Source organism: Saimiri boliviensis, chromosome 2 (genome assembly GCF_048565385.1).
Source record: "Saimiri boliviensis isolate mSaiBol1 chromosome 2, mSaiBol1.pri, whole genome shotgun sequence".
Taxonomy (NCBI): domain Eukaryota; kingdom Metazoa; phylum Chordata; class Mammalia; order Primates; family Cebidae; genus Saimiri; species Saimiri boliviensis.
This window is the reverse complement of record NC_133450.1, coordinates 46,589,135-46,613,650: the sequence shown is the minus strand read 5'-3', so window position 1 is coordinate 46,613,650 and position 24,516 is coordinate 46,589,135. Positions and strand designations below refer to the sequence as shown.

General features: G+C 47.1%; 3 protein-coding genes across 10 annotated transcripts in view; 2 read left to right on the top strand and 1 right to left on the bottom strand.

The window, feature by feature from the left end:
* Positions 1–9,436: 9,436 nt before the first annotated feature.
* Positions 9,437–16,925, top strand: CIROP (ciliated left-right organizer metallopeptidase). Of its 2 annotated transcripts, XM_074393224.1 has the most exons (18): positions 9,506–9,824; positions 9,956–10,040; positions 10,129–10,180; positions 11,297–11,445; positions 11,522–11,523; positions 11,561–11,628; positions 11,883–11,889; positions 12,038–12,126; positions 12,662–12,787; positions 12,990–13,074; positions 13,213–13,358; positions 13,436–13,610; positions 13,797–13,866; positions 13,944–14,040; positions 14,146–14,418; positions 14,633–14,862; positions 15,354–15,533; positions 16,506–16,750. In XM_074393224.1, exons 1-18 carry the CDS (start codon positions 9,506–9,508, stop codon positions 16,711–16,713), a joined length of 2,361 nt encoding a protein of 786 aa, XP_074249325.1. In that variant the 3' UTR covers positions 16,714–16,750. The 2 variants fall into 2 exon arrangements, with proteins under 2 accessions (XP_074249326.1, XP_074249325.1); XM_074393225.1 differs by lacking the exons at positions 11,522–11,523; positions 11,561–11,628; positions 11,883–11,889; positions 12,038–12,126 and having other exon boundaries at positions 9,437–9,824; positions 9,947–10,040; positions 11,297–11,440; positions 16,506–16,925.
* Positions 16,926–17,787: 862 nt separating this feature from the next.
* On the bottom strand, positions 17,788–20,668 carry C2H14orf119 (chromosome 2 C14orf119 homolog). Of its 3 annotated transcripts, XM_074393226.1 has the most exons (3): positions 20,476–20,557; positions 19,897–19,993; positions 17,788–18,641 (listed from the first exon to the last, which is right to left on the bottom strand). In XM_074393226.1, the coding sequence occupies exon 3, from the start codon at positions 18,638–18,640 to the stop codon at positions 18,215–18,217; it is 426 nt and encodes a 141-aa protein (XP_074249327.1). In that variant the 5' UTR covers position 18,641; positions 19,897–19,993; positions 20,476–20,557; the 3' UTR covers positions 17,788–18,214. The 3 variants fall into 3 exon arrangements, with proteins under 3 accessions (XP_074249327.1, XP_010333356.1, XP_010333355.1); XM_010335054.3 differs by lacking the exon at positions 19,897–19,993 and having other exon boundaries at positions 20,476–20,668; XM_010335053.3 differs by lacking the exons at positions 19,897–19,993; positions 20,476–20,557 and adding an exon at positions 20,077–20,468.
* Positions 20,669–20,726: 58 nt separating this feature from the next.
* The window catches only part of ACIN1 (apoptotic chromatin condensation inducer 1), a 39,585-nt gene continuing 35,795 nt past the window's right edge, over positions 20,727–24,516 (top strand). The window contains exons 1-2 of one of the 5 annotated variants that reach the window (XM_010335050.3): positions 20,727–21,122; positions 22,558–22,623. In XM_010335050.3, coding sequence (XP_010333352.1) covers positions 20,811–21,122; positions 22,558–22,623 — 378 coding nt within the window. In that variant the 5' untranslated portion in view covers positions 20,727–20,810. The remainder of the gene's footprint in view (positions 21,123–22,557; positions 22,624–24,516) is intronic. The other 4 variants (XM_010335049.3, XM_010335048.3, XM_010335047.3 and 1 more) reach the window with 4 other exon arrangements.

The window sequence follows — 24,516 nt, the reverse complement described above, 5'->3', positions numbered from 1 at the left end:
TGGGCTATCCAACCCTGCTGCAATCGGGACGGTTTGCAAAATGCCTTCTAGCTCCCGCTTTGTCACCATCTGAGGTTAGGACTGCACTCAGGAGATAAGCTCAGGCCCCACCCACTCGTCCCCAGCGAGACTGCTGGCCTGCTGCAATCGGGACGGTTTGCAAAACCCCTGCTGGCTCCAGCTCTGTCACCATCTGAGGTTAGGGCTGCACCCTAAGATAAAGCTTAGCTCCACCCTCCAGCCCTGCCTTCAAACCTCACAGGCAGCATGGCCCCAAGAGACAGAGCTCCTGGAAGCCCACTCAGGGTCTGGAAGCCTTACTGAGGTCCGATGCAAAGATCCCCTTCTCTTTGGTCCTCCCCTTACCCCTTCTCCCCTCCATCCCCAACCTCACCTTTGCACACTGCCCTCATTACCATTCTCTCTTCACTCTCCATCTACTCACCCTCTGTCTTCTATCCTCACCCTTCCAATCTCTCACCTCCCTCGTACCTTCTCACCACATTCATTCACTCATTCATTTGCTCAAAACATACATACTAAACACCTACTTGAGGCCAAGTACTTTGTTATAGAAGCTATAGGATACCTAAGGAGAATAGTCCCTGCCCTTTGGGGGTTTATAGATGAGTGAGGGTGACAAACATAAGACCATAAACAAGTTGTGGGCAGCATCATCTAGCAAAAGTAAAGGGGTGACTGATGGCAGATATTAACACCTGATTTAAATGTGAGGGTCGGCAAAAGCCTCTTTGAAGGACTAACATATTAGCGGATATCTAAACGGTAAGTAGGAATTCATCTGGCAAAATGTGGGGGTTCCCAGCAGAGAGAAAAGTATATGAAAAGATTCCCAAGGAGATCCTTCCCATTCACTGACTGAAGGCTGGGAGTGCAGGGCAAGATGCTGGGAAGAGGCAGAGAAACTTGAAGAAGCTGAGGCCGGAGCTCCCTCAGACGGGATCCAGAGCATCAGAGGGAGAACTGACCTTCCAAGGGAAGAAGACATCTCCTCTCTTTTAACAAGAAACAGAGGAGATGGCAACAGAATCAGATACAAATAGGTTTGTAGCAGGCTGGGGCTGTTCCTATCTTATGGCTTTTATTTTCACCATGAAGAAAAAGATAACCAAAAGTCACTGAGCAGGAAGGGAGGCTGGAGGTTTGAAGGTATAAAATCCTAGTTGGTGAGGGTAGAAGAGGGACCTCATTGCTGAGATTTCTGACTTGAGAGCGCCCAACTGAAGTTGATGACGACCACTTTAGAGTAACATGTCCTCTGGGATGATTTAGTCCCGTGGTCCTTAGATGCTTGAGAGCAAGTGCGGAGAATACAAATATTAGGTCCATCTAGGGTTGGGACTTAACCAGGTAGGTGAGATGGAAAGGACAGACAGGGAAGAGGAGTTCAAGGCATTAACAAAAGGGGGTTGCAGTGGTGAGCCTGGAACCCAAGGCAGAGAAGGCAAGATGTGAAGATGGGAAGGGCTGTGGTTCCTCAGTGAGCTTAATAGAACAGCTGCTGGGAGCCAGCTTGAGCAAACCAACCATAAGGAAAGGAGATTCTATCAGAGTGGGATGTTTGATTCCGTTATTTCATAGGTGCTACAGTTTCTGGTGGTGATAAGGCTCTGGGTATGACCCTGGGAGAGGCTCTCTAGGGGGAATGGAGGAGATTGTTAGAGACAGAGGGTGAGGGAGCCGAGAGGCCAGCCTGCAGGGGGAGCATCCATGTGAATGATGACCCCGCTGGGACCTCCTCCCAACCTCTCTCCACAGCCGACATTTCTCTCATCTCCACCCAGACCTTCATCAATATCCTCTCTCCTTATCCCTAATTTCCTACCACCACACCCTTTTTTTCCCCTTCATCCCATCCTCTCTAACTTCTGTTCTTTTTTCTAACGTCATCCTCTTTTTTTTTTTTTTTTTTTTTGAGACGGAGTTTCGCTCTTGTTACCCAGGCTGGAGTGCAATGGCGCGATCTCGGCTCACCGCAACCTCCGCCTCCTGGGTTCAGGCAATTCTCCTGCCTCAGCCTCCTGAGTAGCTGGGATTACAGGCACGCGCCACCATGCCCAGCGAATTTTTTGTATTTTTAGTAGAGTCGGGGTTTCACCATGTTGACCAGTATGGTCTCAATCTCTTGACCTTGTGATCCACCCGCCTCGGCCTCCCAAAGTGCTGGGATTACAGCCTTGAGCCACCGCACCCGGCCTCCATTCTCTCTTCTTATCCCCATCCTCTCCTCATCACCTTCTTTTCTCCTCACCCTCTTCCTCATCACTACACCCTGGAGAAGAAGGATTACACAATGGGTTCAAGCCTGTGCTCAGGTGCCTAACTATGTTGGCTCAACTCCTACACTGCCACTTGTACATTGCCTAATTTTGCTGTCCCTTGATTGTAAAATTGGGATAATAATAATACCTACCTTATGAGGTGGCTGAAAGAATTACATGAGTATAAAGTGCTTGGGCTGGGCACAGTGGCTCATGCCTGTAATCCCAACAGTTTGGGAGGCTGAAGCAGGGGGATCACTTTGAGCTCAGGTGTTCAAGACCAGCCTGAGCAACATGGCAAAACTCCATCTCTACTAAAAATACAAAAATTAGCCAAGTGTGGTGGTGTCTACCTGTAATCCCAGCTACTTGGAAGGCTGAGACAGTAGAATCACTTGAACCCAGGAGGCAGAGGTTTCAGTGAGCAGAGATCATGCCATTGCACTCCAGCTTAGGTGACAGAGCAAGACTCCATCTCAAAAAATAAATAAATAGGCCAGGTGCGGTGACTTAAATAAATAAGTGGTGGCTCATGCTTGTAATCCCAGCACTTTGAGAGGCCGAGGTAGGCAGATCATGAAGTCAGGAGTTTGAGACCAGCCTGGCCAATATGGTGAAACTCCATCTCTATTAAAAATACAAAAATTAGGCCGGGCGTGGTGGCTCAAGCCTGTAACCCCAGCACTTTGGGAGGCCGAGGTGGGTGGATCACAAGGTCAAGAGATCAAGACCATCCTGGTCAACATGGTGAAACCTCGTCTCTACTAAAAATACAAACCATTAGCTGGGCATGGTGGCGCATGCCTGTAATCCCAGCTACTCAGGAGGCTGAGGCAGGAGAATTGCCTGAACCCAGGAGGCTGAGGTTGCAGTGAGCCGAGATTGCGCCATTGCACTCCAGCCTGGGTAACAAGAGCGAAACTCCGTCTCAAAAAAAAAAAAAAAAAAAAATACAAAAATTAGCTGGGCATGGTGGCCTGCACCTGTAGTCCAAGCTACTCGGGAGGCTGAGGCAGAATTGCTTGAGCCCAGGAGGCAGAGGTTGTAGTGACCTGAGATCACGCCACTGCACACCGGCCTGGGCAACAGAGTGAGACTTTGTCTCAGATAAATATAAATACCTTAATTGAAGTGCTTGGAACAATGTCTAGGCACAAAGGTGTGCCCCAGAAAATGAGTATTATTCTCACTCTTCCTTTACACTTCCTTACTCCCTCATTTTCATCTTACCTCCACTATTGCCCTGCACTGACTTCATACCTCTTAAAGAGGCAGAGACAAATAAGGCTCAGCCCCTGCCCACTATGTAGCAGGGGAAAAAATACAAAAACTAAATGTCAGGATAACATAATAAGAGCTACTTCAAAAATGTGAAAGAAATCCTATTGGAGAACAGAAGATTTAAGAACTCTCTCTACCAAGCCAGGCGCAGTGGCTCACGCCTGTAATCCCAGCACTTTGGGAGGCCGAGGCGGGTGGATCACGAGGTCAAGAGATCGAGACCATCCTGGTCAACATGGTGAAACCCCGTCTCTACTAAAAATACAAAACATTAGCTGGGCATGGTGGCACGTGCCTGTAGTCCCAGCTACTCAGGAGGCTGAGGCAGGAGAATTGCCTGAACCCAGGAGGCGGAGGTTGCGGTGAGCCGAGATCGCGCCATTGCACTCCAGCCTGGGTAACAAGAGCGAAACTCCATCTCAAAAAAAAAAAAGAAAAATTAAAAAATTTTAATTTTTTAAAAAAGACAGGAAGGATGTATTAAAATTCATGAAGTTATTCCACCTGCATGTATGAAGTTAAGATCCCTGCCATACTGTGGCCAGAGCACACCCTGTCTCAGTATGGCCACAGGGGAGCAGCAGAGCATTAGGAGCTGCAGACAGACCAGAAAAACCTAAGCAATCTGGGGGAAGGCCTGGCACAGTGGCTCACACCTGTAATTCCAGCACTTTGGGAGGCCAAGGAGGGTGGATTACCTGAGGTCAGGAGTTCAAGAGCAACCTGACCAACATGGAGAAACTCCATTTCTACTATTAAAACAATAAAATAAAATAAATTTTAAAAACCTGGGGGAAAGGCTGAGCACAGTGGCTCACGCCCGTAATCCCAGCACTTTGGGAAGCCTAGGCGAGTAGATCGCCTGAGGTCAGGAGTTTGAGACCAGCCTGGCCAGCATGGTAAAACCCTGTCTCTACTAAAAATACAAAAAGTAGCCGGGTGTCGTAGTACACAGCTGTAATCCCAGCTACTCGGGAGGCTGAGGCAGGAGAATCACTTGAACCAGGGAGACGGAGGTTGTAGTGAGCCGAGATCGTGCCACTACACTCCATCCTGGGTGACAGAGCAAGACTTCATCCACCCCGCCCCCCCTACCCCTGCCCACCAAAAAAAAAGACTTCAGACACTTGGAGAAAAAGACTAGGTTTGCCTTAGGGAAAATCAGGAGTCCCCTACAGGCTTGTACACTTGCTGATAATAAAAGAACAGGCCAACTGTGGTGGCTCAAACCTGTAATCCCAGTGCTTTGGGGGATCACTTCAGGCCCGGAGTTCGAGACCAGTTTGGAAAACACAGCAAGACCCTGTCTCTACAAAAATTTAAAAATTAGCCAGGCATGGCAGCACACACCTGCAGGAGGTTGAGGTGGGAGGAGGGCTTGAGCCCAGGACTTTGAGACTGCAGTGAGCTATGATCATGCCACTGAACTCCAGCCAGGCAAGACCCTATATCAAAAGTAAATAAAAATAAAAATAAATACATTTTTAAAATATGCCAGGCATGGTGGCTCACGCCTGTGATCCCAGCACTTTAGGAGGCTAAGCTGGCAGATCACTTGGGCCTAGGAGTTCAAGACCAGCCTGGGCAACATGGTGAAACTCCATCTCTACAAAAAAATACAGAAATTAGCTGGTCATGGTGGTGCACACCTGCAGTCCCAGCTACTTGGGAGACTTGAGTGGGAGGACTGCTTGAGCCCAAGAGGTTGTAGCTACAGTGAGCTGTGACTGCACGACTGCACTCCCACTGGAGGACAGAGTGAGACCATGTCTCAAAAAAATCAAATAGTATAATATAACATAATACAGTTAAGTAAATAAATAATAAAAGAACAGTTCTCCTCTGAATTTACAGTGTTTATAATATATATTCTTTTTTTTTTTTTTTAAAGATGGGGTTTCACCATGTTGGTCAGGCTAGTTTTGAACTCCCGACCTCAGGTGATTCGCCTGCCTTGGTCTCCAAAGTGCTTGGATTACAGGCATGAGCCACCAGGCCTGGCCAGTTATAATATGTATTCTTTTTTTTTTTTTTTTTTTTTTTTTTCTGAGACAGAGTTTCACTCTGTTGCCCAGGCTGGAGTGCAATGGTGTGACTTGGCTCACTGCAACATCTGCCTCCCAGGTTCAAGTGATTCTCCTGCCTCAGACTCCCAAGTAGCTGGGATTACAGGCACCCACCACCATGCCCAGCTAATTTTTGTATTTTTTAGTAGAGATAGGTTTTCACCATTTTAGTCAGGTTGGTCTTGAACTCCTGACCTCTGCTGATCCGCCCACCTCGGCCTCCCAAAGTGCTAGGATTATAGGCATGAGCCATCACAACTGGCTTCTTCTTTTTTTTTTTTTCTTCTTTTTAAGAGATGGGCATCTCCCTATATTGGCCAGACTGGCCTCAAACCCCTGGACTCAAGCAATCATCCCACCTAAGCCTCCCAAAGTTCTGGGATTACAGGCATGAGCCACTGTGTATAATATGCTTTTTTTTTTTTTTTTTTTTTTTACTTGATTTAGCATTATACCATAAACCACATACTGTTCTCAGGGCTTTGCAAATATTCACTTACTTCTCATTAACAACCCCAAAAGTACAGTCATTCTCATTTTACAGATGGGAAACCAGAGGCACTTGGTCAAAGTACACACACATTTCTATAGATAAAAAACGGCAGATGTGCTGAGCACAGTGGCGCATGTCTATAATCCCACACTAGGGGAGGCTGAGGTGGGTGGCTCATGAAGTCAGGTGCTCGGGACCAGCCTGACCAACATAGTAAAACCTCATCCCTACTAAAAATACAAAAATTATCCAGGCGTGGTGGCACACACCTGTAGTCCCAGCTACTCAGGAGTCTGAGGCAGGAGAATTGCTTGAACCTGGGAGGCAGAGGTTACAGTGAGCAGAGTTTGTGCCACGGTACTCCAGCCTGGGCAACAGAGTGAGACTCTGTCTCAAAAAAAAAAAAAGAAAGAAAAAAGTAGCAGAGTGGGTTTGCCCCCAGAGCTTGGATGTGTGAAAGCCAAGGCCCTGGGCCCCTGGAGGGTCACTGAAAAATCATACATGAGGCCGGGCGCGGTGGCTCAAGCCTGTAATCCCAGCACTTTGGGAGGCCGAGGCGGGTGGATCACGAGGTCAAGTGATCGAGACCATCCTGGTCAACATGGTGAAAGCCCGACTCTACTAAAAATACAAAAAATTAGCTGGGCATGGTGGCGCGTGCCTGTAATCCCAGCTACTCAGGAGGCTGAGGCAGGAGAATTGCCTGAACCCAGGAGGCAGAGGTTGCAGTGAGCCGAGATCGTGCCATTGCACTCCAGCCTGGGTAACAAGAGCGAAACTCCGTCTCAAAAAAAAAAAAAGAAAAATCATACATGAGACAGATTGAGTAATATGAGAAAAAGCATACACATTTACTTAGCATGTATACATGAGAATCTTCAGAATGAAGACCCAACCGCCCAACCCCAAATAAAGTACAGAAGCTTATATATCGTCTTGAGGTTATAGAAAAAAATGGTGCCTTGGATCCTAGCAAAACAGGTTATGAGGTGGGGTGAAAAAGAGGAATTCTGTTGAGGGACAATAAATGATTACTCAGGAGAATTAATGGATCTGGGAACAGAGATTAACTTGTAAACAGTTCCAACAGTGAAAAGGCTTGTTCAGGTGCGGTTACATTCTTGGTCTTAGGGGAAGAAAAAAGAACTTTCCTTATTGTGCCTGGATCTTAGGCAGATAGGGCCTGTACTTTGGGAGAGATGAGGGGTATGGGTCTGTGTGTATGGGGCAACAGGGGATGGTCAGAGAGACCTTGAGGCTTCTTCTTCAGTTCAGCATGTCAATGCCATGTTTTGGGTTATGGTTTCTGAGCCCCAACAGGTGTCTCCCTTGTAATCAGTAGTTTCAACCACAGTTCTGGCAGGTGAAAGTATAAAATCCAGCCTCCTTAGGAAGTCAGTAGCCCTACTCTAAACCCTAGTCCATGTCTGTCACCAATTAGCTATTAAAATATACTGCCTTAAAACAGCTGTTTCGCCAGGCGCGGTGGCTCAAGCCTGTAATCCTAGCACTTTGGGAGGCCGAGGCGGGTGGATCACGAGGTCAAGAGATCGAGAGCATCCTGGTCAACATGGTGAAACCCCGTCTCTACTAAAGGTGCAAAAAATTAGCTGGGCATGGTGGTGCGTGCCTGTAATCCCAGCTACTCCGGAGGCTGAGGCAGGAGAATTGCCTGAACCCAGGAGGCGGAGGTTGCGGTGAGCCGAGATCACGCCATTGCACTCCAGCCTGGGTAACAAGAGCGAAACTCCGTCTCAAAAAAAAAAAAAAAAAAAAAAAAACAGCTGTTTCTTCAAAAGTTAAATAATGGGGTTAGGTCCTATGTCTTCATCCACACACTGAAGATCAGGCCCTAAGGGCTGTACTGAGTGGTGTGGGCACAAAGACAGACAGGAAGCAGGCTTACCTGCAAGGACTTTAGGATGTGGGGGGAGAGTTGCTAAGCCAACAATTGCAACAGAGGATGACAGTGTTCTGTTAGGAGCTGGGAGGAGAGGCCCCTCCTGTGAGGTGGTTCCCCACCCACTGCAGCAGGTGTGGAATTTGGGCTGGGGATATTAAGAAGGCTTTCAAGAGTAATTACCGGAAAGGTAGGAATTAGCCAGCCAGGCAGGGGAGGAGGGGTATCCAAGCAAAGGAAACAGGATGTGAAAGCACAGCGTGAGCAAAGAAAACAAAGAGAGTTCCTAAGAACATCTTTGAACATCAATTAATGTCCATTTTAAGAGTTTCTTGGCCAGCACGGTTACTCAAGCCTGTAATCCCAGCACTTTGGAAGGCCAAGGCAGGAGGATCACCTGAGGTCAGGAGTTCGAGACCAGCCTGGCCAACATGGTGAAACCTTGTCTCTACTAAAAATACAAAAATTAGCTAGACTTGGTGGCAATGCACCTGTAATCCCAGCTACTTGGGAGGCTTAGGTAGGAGAACTGCTTGAACATGGGAGGCAGAGTTTGCGGTGAGCCAATATTGTACCATTGCATTCCAGCCTGGAAGACAAGAGTAAAATTCAGTTTCAAAAAAAAGCGTTTCTTTTCCCTCCTCTGCATACCTATAAACAGCTTCTGTGAAGTCTAACAGACCTAACACAACAGCCTCTCATAGGAGGTGTCATTCAGTTCACATATATTTGTTGAGCACCCACTAAGAGTCCAACATAGACGTAAGAGATGCCTAGAAGTCTTGTGCTTTAGTTAGAGGCCGCCAAGTTCTGAAACCAGGGCTAGTGAAGTGCAGAAGCCTTGTTTGCTCATGTCCAGTGAGGCCAGCAGGCAACAGTAAAGCAAAGGATACCATCACCTGCTTCCCCTATTGTGGTGACACCAATTTTCTTTCTACTTCTGTGAAGGTTCTGAGGTTTTCTCTCAGAAAGGCAAGAGAAATGGGATGAGGAGGAATGGAAGAGGATTAGGAAAGAGTTCCCAGCCAGGCACAGTGGCTTGCACCTGTAATCTCAGCACTTTGGGAGGCCAAAGCAGGAGGATCACTTGAGGCCAGGAGTTTGAGACCAGCCTGGACAACATAGCGAGATTCCATCTCTACAGAACAAACAAAAAACAAGGAAAGGGTCCCATCGTGGCTAAGGCAGGCTCCTTTTGGAAAGGTCAGCTGAGGCCTCAGAGTAACACTTCCCCTCCCCCAGCACTCCACCTCTGGCCCCCCTGGAAGAGGGTGGCTTTGGCCCTTGTGGTTCATGTCCAACCTCCTGTCAGGGAACTGTAGACTGAGTCAACAACATTCAAATCTTGAAAAAATAAGCAAGAGTGCCGGGGGGGCATGCGGTGAAAAAGAGGAAAGAGAGGAAAGCCAGAAATAGTGAGCCAGGAAAAAAGGGGCCAGAAGACAGGCTCCAGACTGTATCTATGGAGAGACATGGAAGGGAGATGCTGCTGCTGCTGCTGTTGCTGCTGCTGCCACCACTACTCTTCAGGGTTGCCACAAGCCGATGTCTACATGATGAGACACAGAAGTCTGTGAGACTTCTCAGGCCCCCTTTCTCCCCACTCCCCCTGAAATCTCGCTCTTCCTCCCTCACCCTTCCTAGCTCCCATGATCCTCAACCCCTACGAATCCACACCTGCTATCTAGGAGATCCTATATCAGATGGAGCTTGGGATCCTGAGGGAGAAGGGACAAGAGGGGGATCCCGAGCCCTGGCTGCAGTGAGAGAGGCCACTCAGCGAATCCAGGCTGTCCTAGCAGGTAAGTGAGGGAACAGGAGATATCAGCGAGGGTTGAGGAGCAGAGAGGTCCAGGGGAGGAAGATCAACCCAAAAAAGAAGTGGAATTCTAAGATATGGAGGGGAAACTGACCTTTTGTCAAGTCCGTCCAGTGCAAGGACCCCTGCTTCTGAGTCGAGATGCTGCACGGTACTGCCATGCTGTTTGGGGAGACCCAGATACCCCAAACTACCACAGGTGAGTTCATGTCATTGACAATGTAGGTAATTCTTCAGGGATACCTAGAAATGTCCCCAGCTCACCTGCAGATACTCATTCTTGGTAGGTGCAGCCTCTTGAACCCAGGGTACAAAGGAGAGAGTTGCCTGGGGACAAAGGTGAGATTGAGTCAACAACACTGAAATCTTGAAAAAATAAGGGGGGTTGGGGGAATATGCAGAGAGATAGTAAAGAGAGGAAAGCCAGAAATAAATACGCCATGTAAGAAGGGGAGGGAAGACAGGATCCTGAGCAGGCTCACCTCTCAGTCTTAGGGATCTGGAGATCTGCAGCCTGCCATGACCATTTCAAGACCACCAGCATCAGAGTTACTGAATGTGCTTTTTTTTTTTTTTTTTTTTTTTTTTTTGAGACGGAGTTTCGCTCTTGTTACCCAGGCTGGAGTGCAATGGCGCATTCTCGGCTCACTGCAACCTCTGCCTCCTGGGCTCAGGCAATTCTCCTGCCTCAGCCTCCTAAGTAGCTGGGATTACAGGCATGCACCACCACGCCCAGCTAGTTTTTTGTATTTTTAGTAGAGTCGGGGTTTCACCATGTTGACCAGGATGGTCTCGATCTTTCGACCTCGTGATCCACCCGCCTCGGCCTCCCAAAGTGCTGGGATTACAGGCTTGAGCCACCGCGCCCGGCCTAAATGTGCTTCTTAACAATGTAGATGGCTGGATGCAGTGGCTCATGCCTGTAATCCTTGCACTTTGGGAGGCTGAGGTGGGTGGATCACAAGGTCAGGAGTTCGAGAGCAGCCTGGCCAATATGGTGAAACTCCATCTCTAATAAAAACACAAAAATTAGCCAGGCATGGTGGCAGGAACCTGTAGTCCCACTTACTCGGGAGGCTGAGGCAGGAGAATCGCCTGAACCCAGGTGGCAGAGGTTGAAGTGAGCCAAGATCATGCCATTGCACTCCAGCCCAGGTGACAGTGCAAGACTCCATCTCAAAAAAAAAAAAAAAATCTATCTATCTATCTATCTATCTATCTATCTATCTATCTATCTATATACACACATATACATATACATATATTCCTGAGCTCCTCTCCCTGCTAAAATTCAGTATATCAGAGACTGGGGGTGAAGGGGCAGAACTCTGTATTCTAGCCAGCTGCCTAGATAATGCTAAAACAGACCAAAGAGACTCATTCTCCCCTATTCCTCATACCCAATTTCTTACTGTCCCAGCCCATCTGCTAATGCAACATTTTACTCCCTGCCAGATTCCTGATGCCCACCTTCACGGTTATGCCTTGTGGCCAGAGAAGGGTCCCCCACAACTGGTCCAGCCAGATGGACCTGGGGTCCAAAACACTGATTTTCTACTGTATGTACGGGTTGCTCACACTTCCAAGTGCCACCAAGAGGTGAGGTTCAAATCAAATCTCCTTTCCCTGTTCTGCTCCTCTAATCTTAAATCTCATGAATAGGGTTAGGGAACATAAAAGCAGTTTTTCTGTTTTGTTTTATTTTGCTTTTGTTTTGAGACTGTTGCCCAGGCTGGAGTACAGCGGCCCGATCACAGCTCACTGCAGCCTTGACCTCTTGGGTTCAGGTGATCCTCCCATCTCAGCCTCCCAAGTAGCTAGGATTACAGGCATGCACCACCATGTCCACCTAATTTTTTTTTTTTTTTTTTTGAGACGGAGTTTCGCTCTTGTTACCCAGGCTGGAGTGCAATGGTGCGATCTCGGCTCACCGCAACCTCCGCCTCCTGGGTTCAAGCAATTCTCCTGCCTCAGCCTCCTGAGTAGCTGGGATTACAGGCATGTACCACCATGCCCAGCTAATTTTTTGTATTTTTAGTAGAGACGGGGTTTCACCATGTATGGTCTCGATCTCTCGACCTCGTGATCCACCCGCCTCGGCCTCCCAAAGTGCTGGGATTACAGGCTTGAGCCACCGCGCCCGGCCTAATTTTTCTTTTCTTTTTTTTTTTTTTTTTTTTGTGTGTGTAGAGACAGGTTTTGCCATGTTGCTCAGGCTGTGTCTCAAACTCTTGGGCTCAAGTAGTCTGCCCACCTGGACTTCCCAAAGCGCCAGGATTGTAAGCGTGAACCACCATGTCTGGCCAAAGCAGTTTTTATTAAGCTATGCTGGCAGCCAGGTGCAGTGGCTCACGCCTGTAATCCAAGCACTTTGGGAGGCTGAGGCAGGTAGATCACGAGGTCAGAAGATTGAGACCATCCTGGCCAACATGGTGAAACCCTGTATCTACTAAAAATACAAAAAGTAGCCAGGTGTGGTGGCGTGCACCTGTAGTCCCAGCTACTCAGGAGGCTGAGGCAGGAGAATCACTTGAACCTGGGAGGCGGAGGTTGCAGCAAGCCGAGATTGAACCACTGCACTCCAGCCTGGCCAAAAGAGTGAGACACCATCTCAAAAACAAAAAAGTTGTGCTTATTTGGGATAACAGGGAATGCTAGTAAGGTATGGGTAGAGGCTACCCCCTGCCACAGCCATCCCTTGATACCACTCCTGCAGAGTTCTTCAGAGTCCCCTGGTCCTCCGTTTTCAGGGGATTTCTTCTATCAGTGTTACCCTGCTTTTCTCCTTTCTGCCCCTACCCTATCCTGGCCCATCCACAGCCCTCTGTCATAGCCTATGCTGCCTGCTGCCAGCTGGACTCAGAAGACAGGCCCCTTGCTGGCACCATTGTCTACTGTGCCCAACATCTCAACAGCCCCAGCCTCAGCCACAGTGACATCGTCATGGTGACTGCTGCATGATGACTATGAGAAGCAAACAGGTTGCAGGATGGGTGGGGGGCAGGTTACTCAGCTTCTCATAAAGTGAAGGATGGAAAAGAAGGTGCCTCAAGCTCTTGGAAGAGCTGATTGGGCAGAGGGGTTATAGAGTGTTTGGTCAATCCTGCTGCAAATGTGGCCCCCTTACTGGGTGATCATTTGTTCTTAGGTCACAATACACGAATTGCTCCATGCCCTCGGTTTCTCTGGACAGCTCTTCAAGAAATGGCGAGACTGCCCCTCAGGATTCAGTGGTAAATGAGAGGAATGAGGTTGAGGAATTCCCACAATCAACCAGAGGGAATTCCTACCCTATAACCTCCTTCCTTCCAATTTTACTTCACCCTTCCTCATTTTCTTCTCATATTGCCTTCTTCCCTTTCTGCACTCAGTTAGAGAGAACTGTTCTACAAGGCAACAAGTGACAAGGCAAGATGAATGGGGACAACTGCTTCTCACCACCCCAGCTGCTAGCCTCAGCCTGGCCAAACACCTGGGAGTGCCAGGGGCTTCAGTGGGTGTTCCCTTGGAAGAAGAGGTGAGGATAAGAACACCGTGGGGTGATGGAAGAAAGGAGTAGCCAGGTAACAACCAGCTATCTGCCACCATGTCCAGGAGGGCCCTTTGTCCTCGCACTGGGAGGCCAGACTACTCCAGGGTTCTTTAATGACTGCTACCTTTGATGGAGCTCAGCGCACTCGACTCGACCCAATCACGCTTGCTGCCTTTGAAGACTCAGGCTGGTACCAGGTCAACCACAGCACTGCAGAGGAGCTGTTGTGGGGCCAGGGTGAGAAGTAAGGGAAACATGCAGAGGAGCACTCATGACCCAAGTCAGCTCTGGGGGAAGTAGGAGGGCTGGAGGGGAGTCTGCTGCTGAGGTATAATTGATGCTATGAACATAGCTGGTGCTGAAAGATGTTTGGGCTTCATTTGTTGAGGGCTTTCTTTCCTTCCTTTCTCATCTCTCAAGCAGGATCTGGCCTGGAATTTGGATTGGTGACCACATGTGGGACTGGCTCCTCAGACTTCTTCTGTACTGGCAGGTGTGTGTGCTGAGTGGTTAGGGGACTGTATGGCTGTCAGTGATCCTAGTGTCACTCTGTCATCCCCTTCCACACAGTGGACTCGGCTGCCACTACCTGCACCTGGACAAGGGAAGCTGCTCCTCAGACCCCATGATGGAAGGCTGCCGCATGTACAAGCCCTTAGCCAATGGGGTGAGTAGACAAGAGAGCAGACAATGGAGTTGAGTGGGTCTGGAAGGCAGTCAACTGCAAAGGCATCAGAACAAACACTGTTTTACCTTCTGACCTGCCCTTCAGAGTGAATGCTGGAAGAAGGAAAACGGATTCCCTGCTGGGGTGGAGAATCCCCATGGGGAGATCTACCATCCCCAGAGCCGTTGCTTCTTTGCCAACCTCACTTCACAGCTACTCCCTGGGGATAAGACCAGGCATCTTTCTCGTATCCCACACCTCAAGAAAGCAGAACTCACTGGACGCTGCTACTTACATCAGTGCACAGGGAGGGGAGCTTACAAGGTGCAGGCGGAGGGCTCACCTTGGGTCCCATGCCTTCCAGGAAAGGTTATTCAGGTGGGTACCATAAAAGGAATAGTTGTGGCATACTGGCAAAAAGAAGTTGGGAAATACCTGTATGGTGGTACTGTCCAACCTGTTTTGATGTGCATACGTTTCTCCTAAGTACCCACTGAGTCCATGACTGATCTAGAATATACATTTTCCTTAGAAGGAAGACTTGAGCAGATAATCAAGGCAAAACTATATCCTGCTACATATTTCTTTGCAGATACCTGGGTACTATGGTCTTCTCTTCTGTCCCCGGGGTCAGTTGTGTAACACTAATGAAGATATCAAGGCTGTTTCTTCCCCACCTGTGAGTCTTTCAACCCCAGATCCGCCATTCCAGCTCTCTTTAGAATTAGCTGGGCCTCCAGGCCACTCCCTGGGAAAGGAACAGCAAGAAGAGCTGGCTGAAGCAGTACTGCAGGCTTTGGCGAGCAGAAGTGGCACTGGCAGGTAAAAGCTTGAGTACTGGGCCGGGCGCGGTGGCTCAAGCCTGTAATCCCAGCACTTTGGGAGGCCGAGGCGGGTGGATCACGAGGTCGAGAGATCGAGACCATCCTGGTCAACATGGTGAAACCCCATCTCTACTAAAAATAAAAAAATTAGCTGGGCATGGTGGCACGTGCCTGTAATCCCAGCTACCCAGGAGGCTGAGGCAGGAGAATTGCCTGAACCCAGGAGGCGGAGGTTGCGGTGAGCCGAGATCGTGCCATTGCACTCCAGCCTGGGTAACAAGAGCGAAACTCCGTCTCAAAGAAAAAAAAAAAAAAAAAAAAAAAAGCTTGAGTCCTTATCAATGGGCCAAGAAGAATCCCTAAGTCCTTTATTTTATGACTCTCCTCTGAAGACTTTCTGTTCATCCCATTCTTAAGCCTGCACCTGTTTCATGAGATATACTCTTCCAGGAACTATACCTCTATTAAAAGATCCAAATGTCCATTTAGGTGCTATTTCCACAGCCCATCAGTTACCACTAGCTTGGTGTTTACTGTACATATGTGGAAGTACCCTGGCTGCCAAGGGCCTTCAGTTGCCATGCTGCACAGGGCCCTGACTCTGACTCTCCAGAAACAACCCCTACAAGTGTATTATGGCGGAGCCAACTTCACCACAGAACCCAGCAAGTAAGATAATACTCCAAGTATTTTTCTTTCAAATTCATGGAGTCCAGATGTTTGAAATTAATTAAGCACTCACTCGTGTGTATATTGTCCTAGACAGAGTTATGCGTTTTAGAGAACAAAGATCCCTAACATGATCACTACCCGACTCCTGCCTCCCGTACAATAATACATTCTCCCACCTCTAGGACATAGGGATCTTAGTCCCCCCTACCTTTTTTTTGAGATAGGGTCTTGCTCTGTCACCCAGACTGGAATGCAGTGGGGTGATCTCAGCTCACTGTGGCCTCAACCTCCCTAGGCTCAAGTGATTCCCCTACATCAGCCTCCCGAGTAGCTGGTACTAGAGGTGCACACCGCCATGCCCAGCTAATTTTTGTATTTTTTTGTAGAGACAAGGTTTCGCCATGTCGTCCAGGCTTGTCTCAGACCCCTGAGCTAAAGCAATCTACCCGCCTCTGCCTCCCAAAGTGCTGGGATTTCAGGTGTGAGCCACTGCCACTGCTCCCAGCTCCCTTCCTTTCTTAAGCACCGTTCAGGGATTGTGTCTAGCTACCTAAAGACCATAGACTGTCTCTTCCCTTAAGCTACTTCCCTCGCTGCCAAGTTAGGTCTTCTTCCAATAATTTAAGATGCTCGAAGACTTAGATAGTGATCTTATCCCTACTTTGAGGTTCTATAGTCCCTCTTAATGATTTCCTGTTTAGCTTAACGCTTGGATGAGACAGGGTTTCATGAGTTCTTTTGATAAGGGTAAAGCCCCTTAGCCGGCCATAGTGGTGTAACGTGCACCTGTAGTCCCAGCTACTCGGAAAGCTGAGGCAGGAGAACCACTTGAGCCTGGGAAGTGGAGGTTGCAGTGAGCCAAGTTTACATCACTGCACTCCAGCCTGGGCAAGACCAAGACCTCGTCTCAATAAAAAAAAAAAAAAAAAAGGCATTATTCCAGGCCAGATATTACCTTTATGTTTCTAGGTTCCTGGTTACTTCAGACCATAATCCCTCCATGACCCACCTAAGGCTGTCCATGGGACTCTGCCTAATGCTGCTAATCCTGGTGGGTGTACTGGGAACCATAGCCTACCGGAAAACGTCCACTCTTCCTGTGAGGCCATCTGCCTCTTACCATTCACCAGAGCTCCATGGCACAAGGGTCCCAGTTAGAGGAATAAGGGAGGTGTGATGATGCCCAGAACGTGATGTGGGTAGGAAGAGAATCTTTCTTGGAAGGCAACTGAATGGAAAATTTATTGTGTATACTTAAGTTCTACTTTCTTTGGAATGCCTCTTTCCTGATATCAATTTTATACAGCCTGGCAATGAAAAAAGGGTGTTTTGCGGTTCTCAAGATCCATTCTTTATTTTTGGTACAAAAATAAACTGTTCAACCTGTAATTTCACTTATTTTCATATTGTTGTAAAGCAAACTTACAGAATAGGCCTGTTACCAGTTCTAAGAATATCACATACATATGCTTTAGAAAAAGGTATGATGGTTCATGCCTGTAACCCCAGCACTTTGGGAGGCCAAGGTGAGAATGGATTGCTTGAAGCCAGTAATTCAAGACCAGACTAGGCAACATAGCAAGACCCTCATATCTACAAAATAATTTAAGGCCGGGTGCAGTGGCTCACGCCTGTAATCCCAGCACTTTGGGAGGCCGAGGTGGGTGGATCACAAGGTCGAGATCGAGACCATCCTGGTCAACACGGTGAAACCCCGTCTCTACTAAAAATACAAAAAATTAGCTGGGCATGGTGGCGCTTGCCTGTAATCCCAGCTACTCAGGAGGCTGAGGCAGGAGAATTGCCTGAACCCAGGAGGCAGAGGTTGCGGTAAGCCAAGATCACGCCATGGCACTCCAGCCTGGGTAACAAGAGCGAAACTCCATCTCAAAAAAAATAATAATAATTTAAAAATTAGCCAGGCATGGTGGTGCGTGCCTGCAGTCCTAGCTACTCAGGAGACTGAGGTAGGAAGATTACTTGACCCTAGTTTGAGGTTACAGTGATCTCACACTCACTGATGATCACGCCACTGCACTCCGAACTTCAGTGACAACCCATCTCTCAAAAAAAAAAAAAAAAGTTACTGCTATTTGGATTCAAACAGTGCGGAGGAGGAAGTAACTAATTATCTCCCTCTCCTGATTTTTCATAATTTTATTAAATCATCACTGGGAAAGCTAATGGTTTGGATACCACACAATTACACTAGAATTTGGTAAGAGCGGTAAAACCAGACAATAGAATCCAGTTAAAGTGTAAAAAAATATCACCTTTTATTGTCCTATTTCTGGGGAAGGAGGGTTCTATTTTACACACTTCATAAACCAGCAGTGGGCTTGAGTTACAATGTGTAGGTTCCTTTTGTTTAGAGCTACAGAAGAAGCCATCAAATTCTTGAAGATTTGACGTCTCTTAAAAAGAAGCAAACTAGTAGACCGATGAGCTTGATTGCCTAGATTGATAACATTTACAAGTTGGAGTCCACTTGACATGCTATTAGTGTTGAAATAACTATGCCTGTACTGGTCAATGAGTTCAGTCAGTTGGTTGGAATACCAGTTCCAGTCCTTTAGGTGACACATTTGAATTGAGTTCTCATTGCAGAGTCATGGCCTTGTGACATATACATAGAGTCTTGGCTCAGCTATGGTTATCTTCTTTGGTCTGAATGCCTATCAGTCCTTACCAGCTGTAGCAGCCACTGCTTGGTAAAATTTTGCCACAAAGTCTGGCTCACTGAACTCCAGCTGTCTGACAAATTCATTGCGCTCCTGCTCAGCCCAGCCTCGAAACCACTGATCCCAAAGATGTAGCTGGCACTCAAAGATAGAAGGTGGTCGGTTTGCCCCAGACATACTAAGCTGCTCCAGACTATTCAGCAGTGGCTGTAATTTTCCTGGCACTGCCTTAGCTACCAGGTCCTCTAGGAAACGTTCACGCTGGGGACATGACCAGTTGGCAAACCAGTGAAGAATACACTTCATCTCTTGGGAGGTGATGTAAGACATTGGAGGAGGGGAAGGGTTAGTGTTGTGTGGTATTGAGGGTAAGAGAGACGGGCAGGATAGTGGCATTGAAGAGGAAGATGACTCCAGTGGCATCCTGAAATATAAAAGCACTGTTATATACGCTCCAGATAGAGCAACGAAAATACAACTTTGAAGCAACAAGAAATCTTACCAAGCTCAATTAGCATCTACAGAGAAATTACTATTTACCAATTCAAGGACCCAAAACAAAGAGTCTTTTATTTCCATTATTATCCTACCTTAGAGAAATCACCAAAAATAATTTCATTTCATATTTGCCTGCTTTTTTCTTTTCCAAACCCATTCTTCCCTGACTACTGTCTCCCTCCATCTTTCTTATAAAAAACCTAAAAATAACCAACCAATTATATTTCGTGTTCATTCTCTCCCTCTTACTCCTATATGCCAGGTTGGGTAAAGAAAAAAAAAACAATGATTAATGTTGGTCCATCACATCTTCTTCAAAATGAAAAAGCACACATTTTTAAATCTAATACCTGCAGCTGGTCAAGGCTGAAGCTAATTGTTTTGTAGCTATCAACAGTGGGAGGAAAAAGAAAAAACATTATTTATTTTATTTATTTATTTTTTTTTTTTGAGACGGAGTTTCGCTTTTGTTACCCAGGCTGGAGTGCAATGGCGCGATCTCGGCTCACCGCAACCTCCGCCTCCCGGGTTCAAGCAGTTCTCCTGCCTCAGCCTCCTGAGTAGCTGGGATTACAGGCACGCGCCACCATGCCCAGCTAATTTTTTGTATTTTTAGTAGAGACGGGGTTTCACCATGTTGACCAGGATGGTCTCGATCTCTTGACCTCGTGATCCACCCGCCTCGGCCTCCCAAAGTGCTGTGATTACAGGCTTGAGCCACCGCGCCCGGCCAAAACATTATTTATTATAAAAAAGACTTCAATGTGCATATAAGCCTCTGAAATATGCCAAGAACTTCATAACATCCGTTACCTCCTTACATTTCCTGTAAAGCAACAGGAAAAATTAAAGAGCAGAATAAGGGTCTTGCTCAAAATTAGGTAACGCAGTAAAAGAATCAGAAACCCAGTGTTTATTCAAGATTTAAAATAACAGTCCAGTTGGTTTGTTAGATATCTAACAAATGTTACACTATTTTATGACAATCCAGGTATTTGAGCAATTGCCTTTAATATTTAGTATGGGCCAGACGAGATGGCTCATGCACTCCCAAAGTAATCCCAGCACTCTGGGAAGCCGAGGTGAGAGGATTGCTTGACACCAAGAGTTTGAGACCAGCCTGTGCAACATGACAAAACCTCACCTCTACAAAAAATAAAATTAGGTGTAGGGGCGCCCACCTGTAATCCTAGCTACTCCGGAGGCTGAGGTGGGAGGATCACCTGAACCACGGAAGTTGAGGCTGCAGCGAGCCGTGACCATGCCATGCACTCCAGCCTGGGACAGAGTGGAGTGACCCAGAGTAGAGTAACCAAAAAAAAAAAGACAAAAAAATTAATAATTAAAATTAGTTCAAGTACCAAAAAAGTTCAGGGTGCTTGCATTTTCCAGTTCTTGCCCTACAGGAAGCAGTTCCTCCAAAGGACCTTATTCTCTTCTTCGGAGAATGGGAGAACTTCTCCAGGATCTTGCAACATGGCTTCCGAGACAAACTCAAACTCAAGTTCAGCGTCATAAATCAGTTCACAGTCTGGGTCCGAAGAAACGGCACTGCCTCTTGCCCACTTCGCAGGCCACGGAGCTAGTCATTCCGATTCCTGCCTTCCCACCCCCAAAAAAGCCTAAGATGGGAGTGGCAGGAATTCAGAGGACAGAGGGCAGAAGCTGTTTGCGTAAAGGAGTAGGAAGCTTGCCCTATTAGGGTAATCCGCAAACACCAAACCTGATCCGGCCCATAGAGATACTTCTACCCCGCTTACCTCCCCTTTTCTCTCGGAGGGCACCCGAAGACTGTCACAAGAGTCCTTACAATACAACTACCGCCACAACTTCCAAATTTCCTGAAAACCCTAAGCTGGGCCAGCCCGGCAGCCCACGCATTTCCGGCCTCGGACCCGCCCCAAACACCCAAGTGCCCCAGCGCCTCATCTCTAGGGCCGGAGATAGACGAATATCTCCGATTATGGTTATGCCCGAGTCGAGGGCTTCCGAATATATTCGATTCAAACCTTCGGCAAGACGAAGAAAACCGAGCCTGAAAGCAGGGCGAGAAAAAGGGAGCCGCAGGGCGGATGGAAAGAATTGATAGGTGCCGATGTGGAGACGGAAATATCCGAGCACATCCGGAGGAACCCGGGGAGTTCTGAGTGGTAATCGAGGGGTAGAGTACGGCAGTGGGCGGGGTCACCTGGGTACGTTCGAAGGGCGTTGGCGGAAATTACCGAAGATGCCCGAAGCCGTCGGGACGGACCCGAGTACCTCACGCAAGATGGCGGAGCTGGAGGAGGTGACTCTGGACGGGAAGCCTCTTCAGGCGCTGCGAGTGACCGACCTGAAGGCCGCACTGGAGCAGCGAGGCCTAGCCAAGAGCGGGCAGAAGAGTGCCCTGGTCAAGCGGCTCAAAGGGGTAAGGAGTCGGCGTTGCTGGGGTGTCGGAGGAGAGCGGACCCGGTAGAGACGAGTCTCTGCCGCGGCGCAGGCGCAGTATCCGGGCTCGGCGCGAGCTCGCCCAGGCCGCCAGCGCGAGCCTCTGGATCCGCGCGCACGGTGGTTGGTGAGGTTTACGCTAGAATGGAGATCGCGCCGGTTCCCGCCTTAACGGCAGCAGCGCGAGCCCAAAATGGGAGGGTGTGCACTACTCTCCAGGAGTGTCTTAAGCTCCTTCCTCCTTCCCCAACCCCCTCCTTGTTTGTGTCTGTGGTTTCGGCGCATGCGCTGCAGAAGGAGTTAAATCCCACTACAACCTCCGGCGTTGCTGGCCTGAGGGGGGCGAGTTGGGCTGGGTCGGAGTTAGGGGCACAGTTACGCGGAGAGGGGGATGGGGTTGGTATCGCTATCCGCAGGAATAGGATTGGGGTAGGGTAAAATGTCTGCTTGATTAGATGAGGAGGTGAGATGAAGAGAGACCTTTATTTGAAGGGACTTGATGAGAGGTGTCTAATTTATAGGGCATCCAGTAGCAATTTTGGTGGTTAAGAGTTTGGTGAATATTGGTGAGAGAGGTGAGGCAGGTTGATATGTATATTGGGGATTTTGAATCGGTTTGAGATTAAGGTGGGATTGTCATGAGGTAGGTGTAGATCGATTCGATTGTTCAGGTTTGGTTTCAAAGAAGGTAAGATGAGGATGTTTTGGTTTTAATTAGGGTTCAATAGGATACGTGGCAGGTAGTGCAGATGAGGGCTGGGTTGGCTCAAGGGTTGAGTTGGCAGACCGTTGCTTATACTAGAAGCTGGTAGGGGTGGGGGTGTGTGTGTATATTTATGTATAGATTAGGTTAGACCACAGTTTACAGGGTCTGTGGTCATTTTTTTCTATAGCCTCCTCTTTGGAAATTTTATAAATCTAGGTGCCACTCTGCTGGAAATTAACACAAGTTGACTCTAATCCTGGATAACTCTTTGACCAAATAATAACGTCAGGCAAAAACCAGGAGCCCCATGGCTGCTGGTTGGTTCTGTATATTTAAAACTGGTTTGACTATTTTAAGTAATTTTACCTGCATGGTCAGATTTAGAAGGGGCACTTGGCAAAAGTGCAGAAGATAATAGGGATTGTAATACTGATTCTGTTACTGATTTTATGACATAGCCAGGTCACTGATTCTGTGTGCCTGCGTTTTATATCTGCTCATTTAGTCGCAGTAACCATGGCTACCTTTAAGGGTCTTCTGGAGAGGAATGAGAGCAGTGATAGTAAAGGGATTTCAGGTCCCTGGAAAAGAAATACAGTTTAATTGTGTGAATTTAAGCCATTGCATTTAATTAAGAGATTGTGCTAGGGGTGGGGGTTTGTTTTTCTTATTTTTCCTCATTTCTGACTTTTACCCTTCTCTATACCAGGCTCTGATGCTAGAAAATTTACAGAAACACTCAACACCCCATGCTGCATTCCAGCCAAATTCCCAGGTGAGAAAGAAGGTTCATTCAATGGAGTGGGCTTTTGGATATACAGACACATGGAAGAACATGGTGTTGTGTATTTAATGCTTAACTCCTCACCACTATTTTCCTAAGCTCCCTTGGTCAGAAATGTCTCAAACCAGGACAGTTGAATTCTGATCAACCCAGTTATGTACAAGGGCTTGGAGTAAAGAACAGAATCAGAGGAGCTATTAGTTAATTTATAATAATTGAAATGGTAATGTGCAGAAAGGTGTGGCTTCCATTAATTAAGTGTAGTACAGAGATCTGAAGTAATTTATCTGCCATAGATTTGGGAAAGGTAGTTGATACCTTTGAATACAGATATGAAGTAGACCACCAATAGGGCAGTGTAGGGATATACTTGCTGATTAAGAACTCTGGTTGAGGCCGGGCGCGGTGGCTCAAGCTTGTAATCCCAGCACTTTGGGAGGCCGAGGCGGGTGGATCACGAGGTCAAGAGATCGAGACCATCCTGGTCAACATGGTGAAACCCCGTCTCTACTAAAAATACAAAAAATTAGCTGGGCATGGTGGCACGTGCCTGTAATCCCAGCTACTCAGGGGGCTGAGACAGGAGAATTGCCTGAACCCAGGAGGAGGAGGTTGCGGTGAGCCGAGATCGCGCCATTGCACTCCAGCCTGGGTAAAAAGAGCGAAACTCCCTCTCAAAAAAAAAAAAAAAAAAAAAAAAAAAGAACTCTGGTTGATATAGATTTTCCAAGGGTTCAATCCTTTGTAAGTCACCCACTATTACTAGTGTTAACTACTAACTCGATGCACTTACTGATAAACATTACTAAAAACTCCTTTACATTACTAATAACTCCTTAGGATAAGAAGCTTAACCTTTGGAGGCCTTGGTTTTCTCCATTTCCTCATCCGTAATATGAGAAAAAGTCAGACTAAGCCCATTGGTTTATAACTGCTCTGTTGGGGCTTTGTGGAGCTGCTTTGGGGGGGTTCCTACAGGAAATACCTTCTTCCCAAGTAAGTGAGGCTCGTACTCTTCTCTTAGATATACTTTTATCTGCTTTAAATTTTGAGTTTCTGCATAAGATTTCTTTTAAGTAAATTATTTCACAGTTAAAAACCAAAAATTCTTAGGCTGCACAGTCTCCTAAGGTTTCTTTCAGCTTTTAAAATTCTCTCATAATGTGTATATACTTAAAAGAAAAATCCAGATCTTTGTTAAAGCAATAGTGTGCAGCCTCAGTACTAGATGAAGTCCCAGGATACTGTGAAGAACAAGAGAACCTTCCTACTCCCTTGTTACCACCTCATTAAGCTGTAAGTATCATAATCTAGACAGCTTTCAGAGGTTCCGTTAGGTACTTTAACAAGCATAAGAAACTGCGTAAGTTAATCAGCTTAATTGTATTCCTTTTACCCATTGCATTTTAGTCTTTGAAGCTTTCCTTTTATTAAGATAGGGGTTTTGCAGCAAACATGGCTATTCTGTAATACATGGACCCCACCTTTCAGCAATGTCCATTGAGTACCAAGAGACTCATTACTACTTTAGGTGAAAATAAACATTTACTATGTTTAGGAAACATGACTAATAACATAGAAAGTATTCTGGTTTTTTTGCTTTTTAGGGAGTTCTAATAGGACTTGCTAAGTAAGAAGGTTTTAGAGAGGAGAACTTGTGAAGGGAAGGCTGGAGGTCACAAGAGCGACCTGGGAATCTGTATTACAGAAAAAAAAAGTAGGAAAAGGCATAAGCCTCTGTTACCAAGGATTTTCTTTCACCCAGAGAAAATGGAGTTATAACTTTGTCTAAATGCTGAATGGATAACCCTTTTCTTACTCTCTTGATTTCATACTTTTAAATACTATACTTGAATTTTGAAGATGTTTGATAAAATGTTTCCT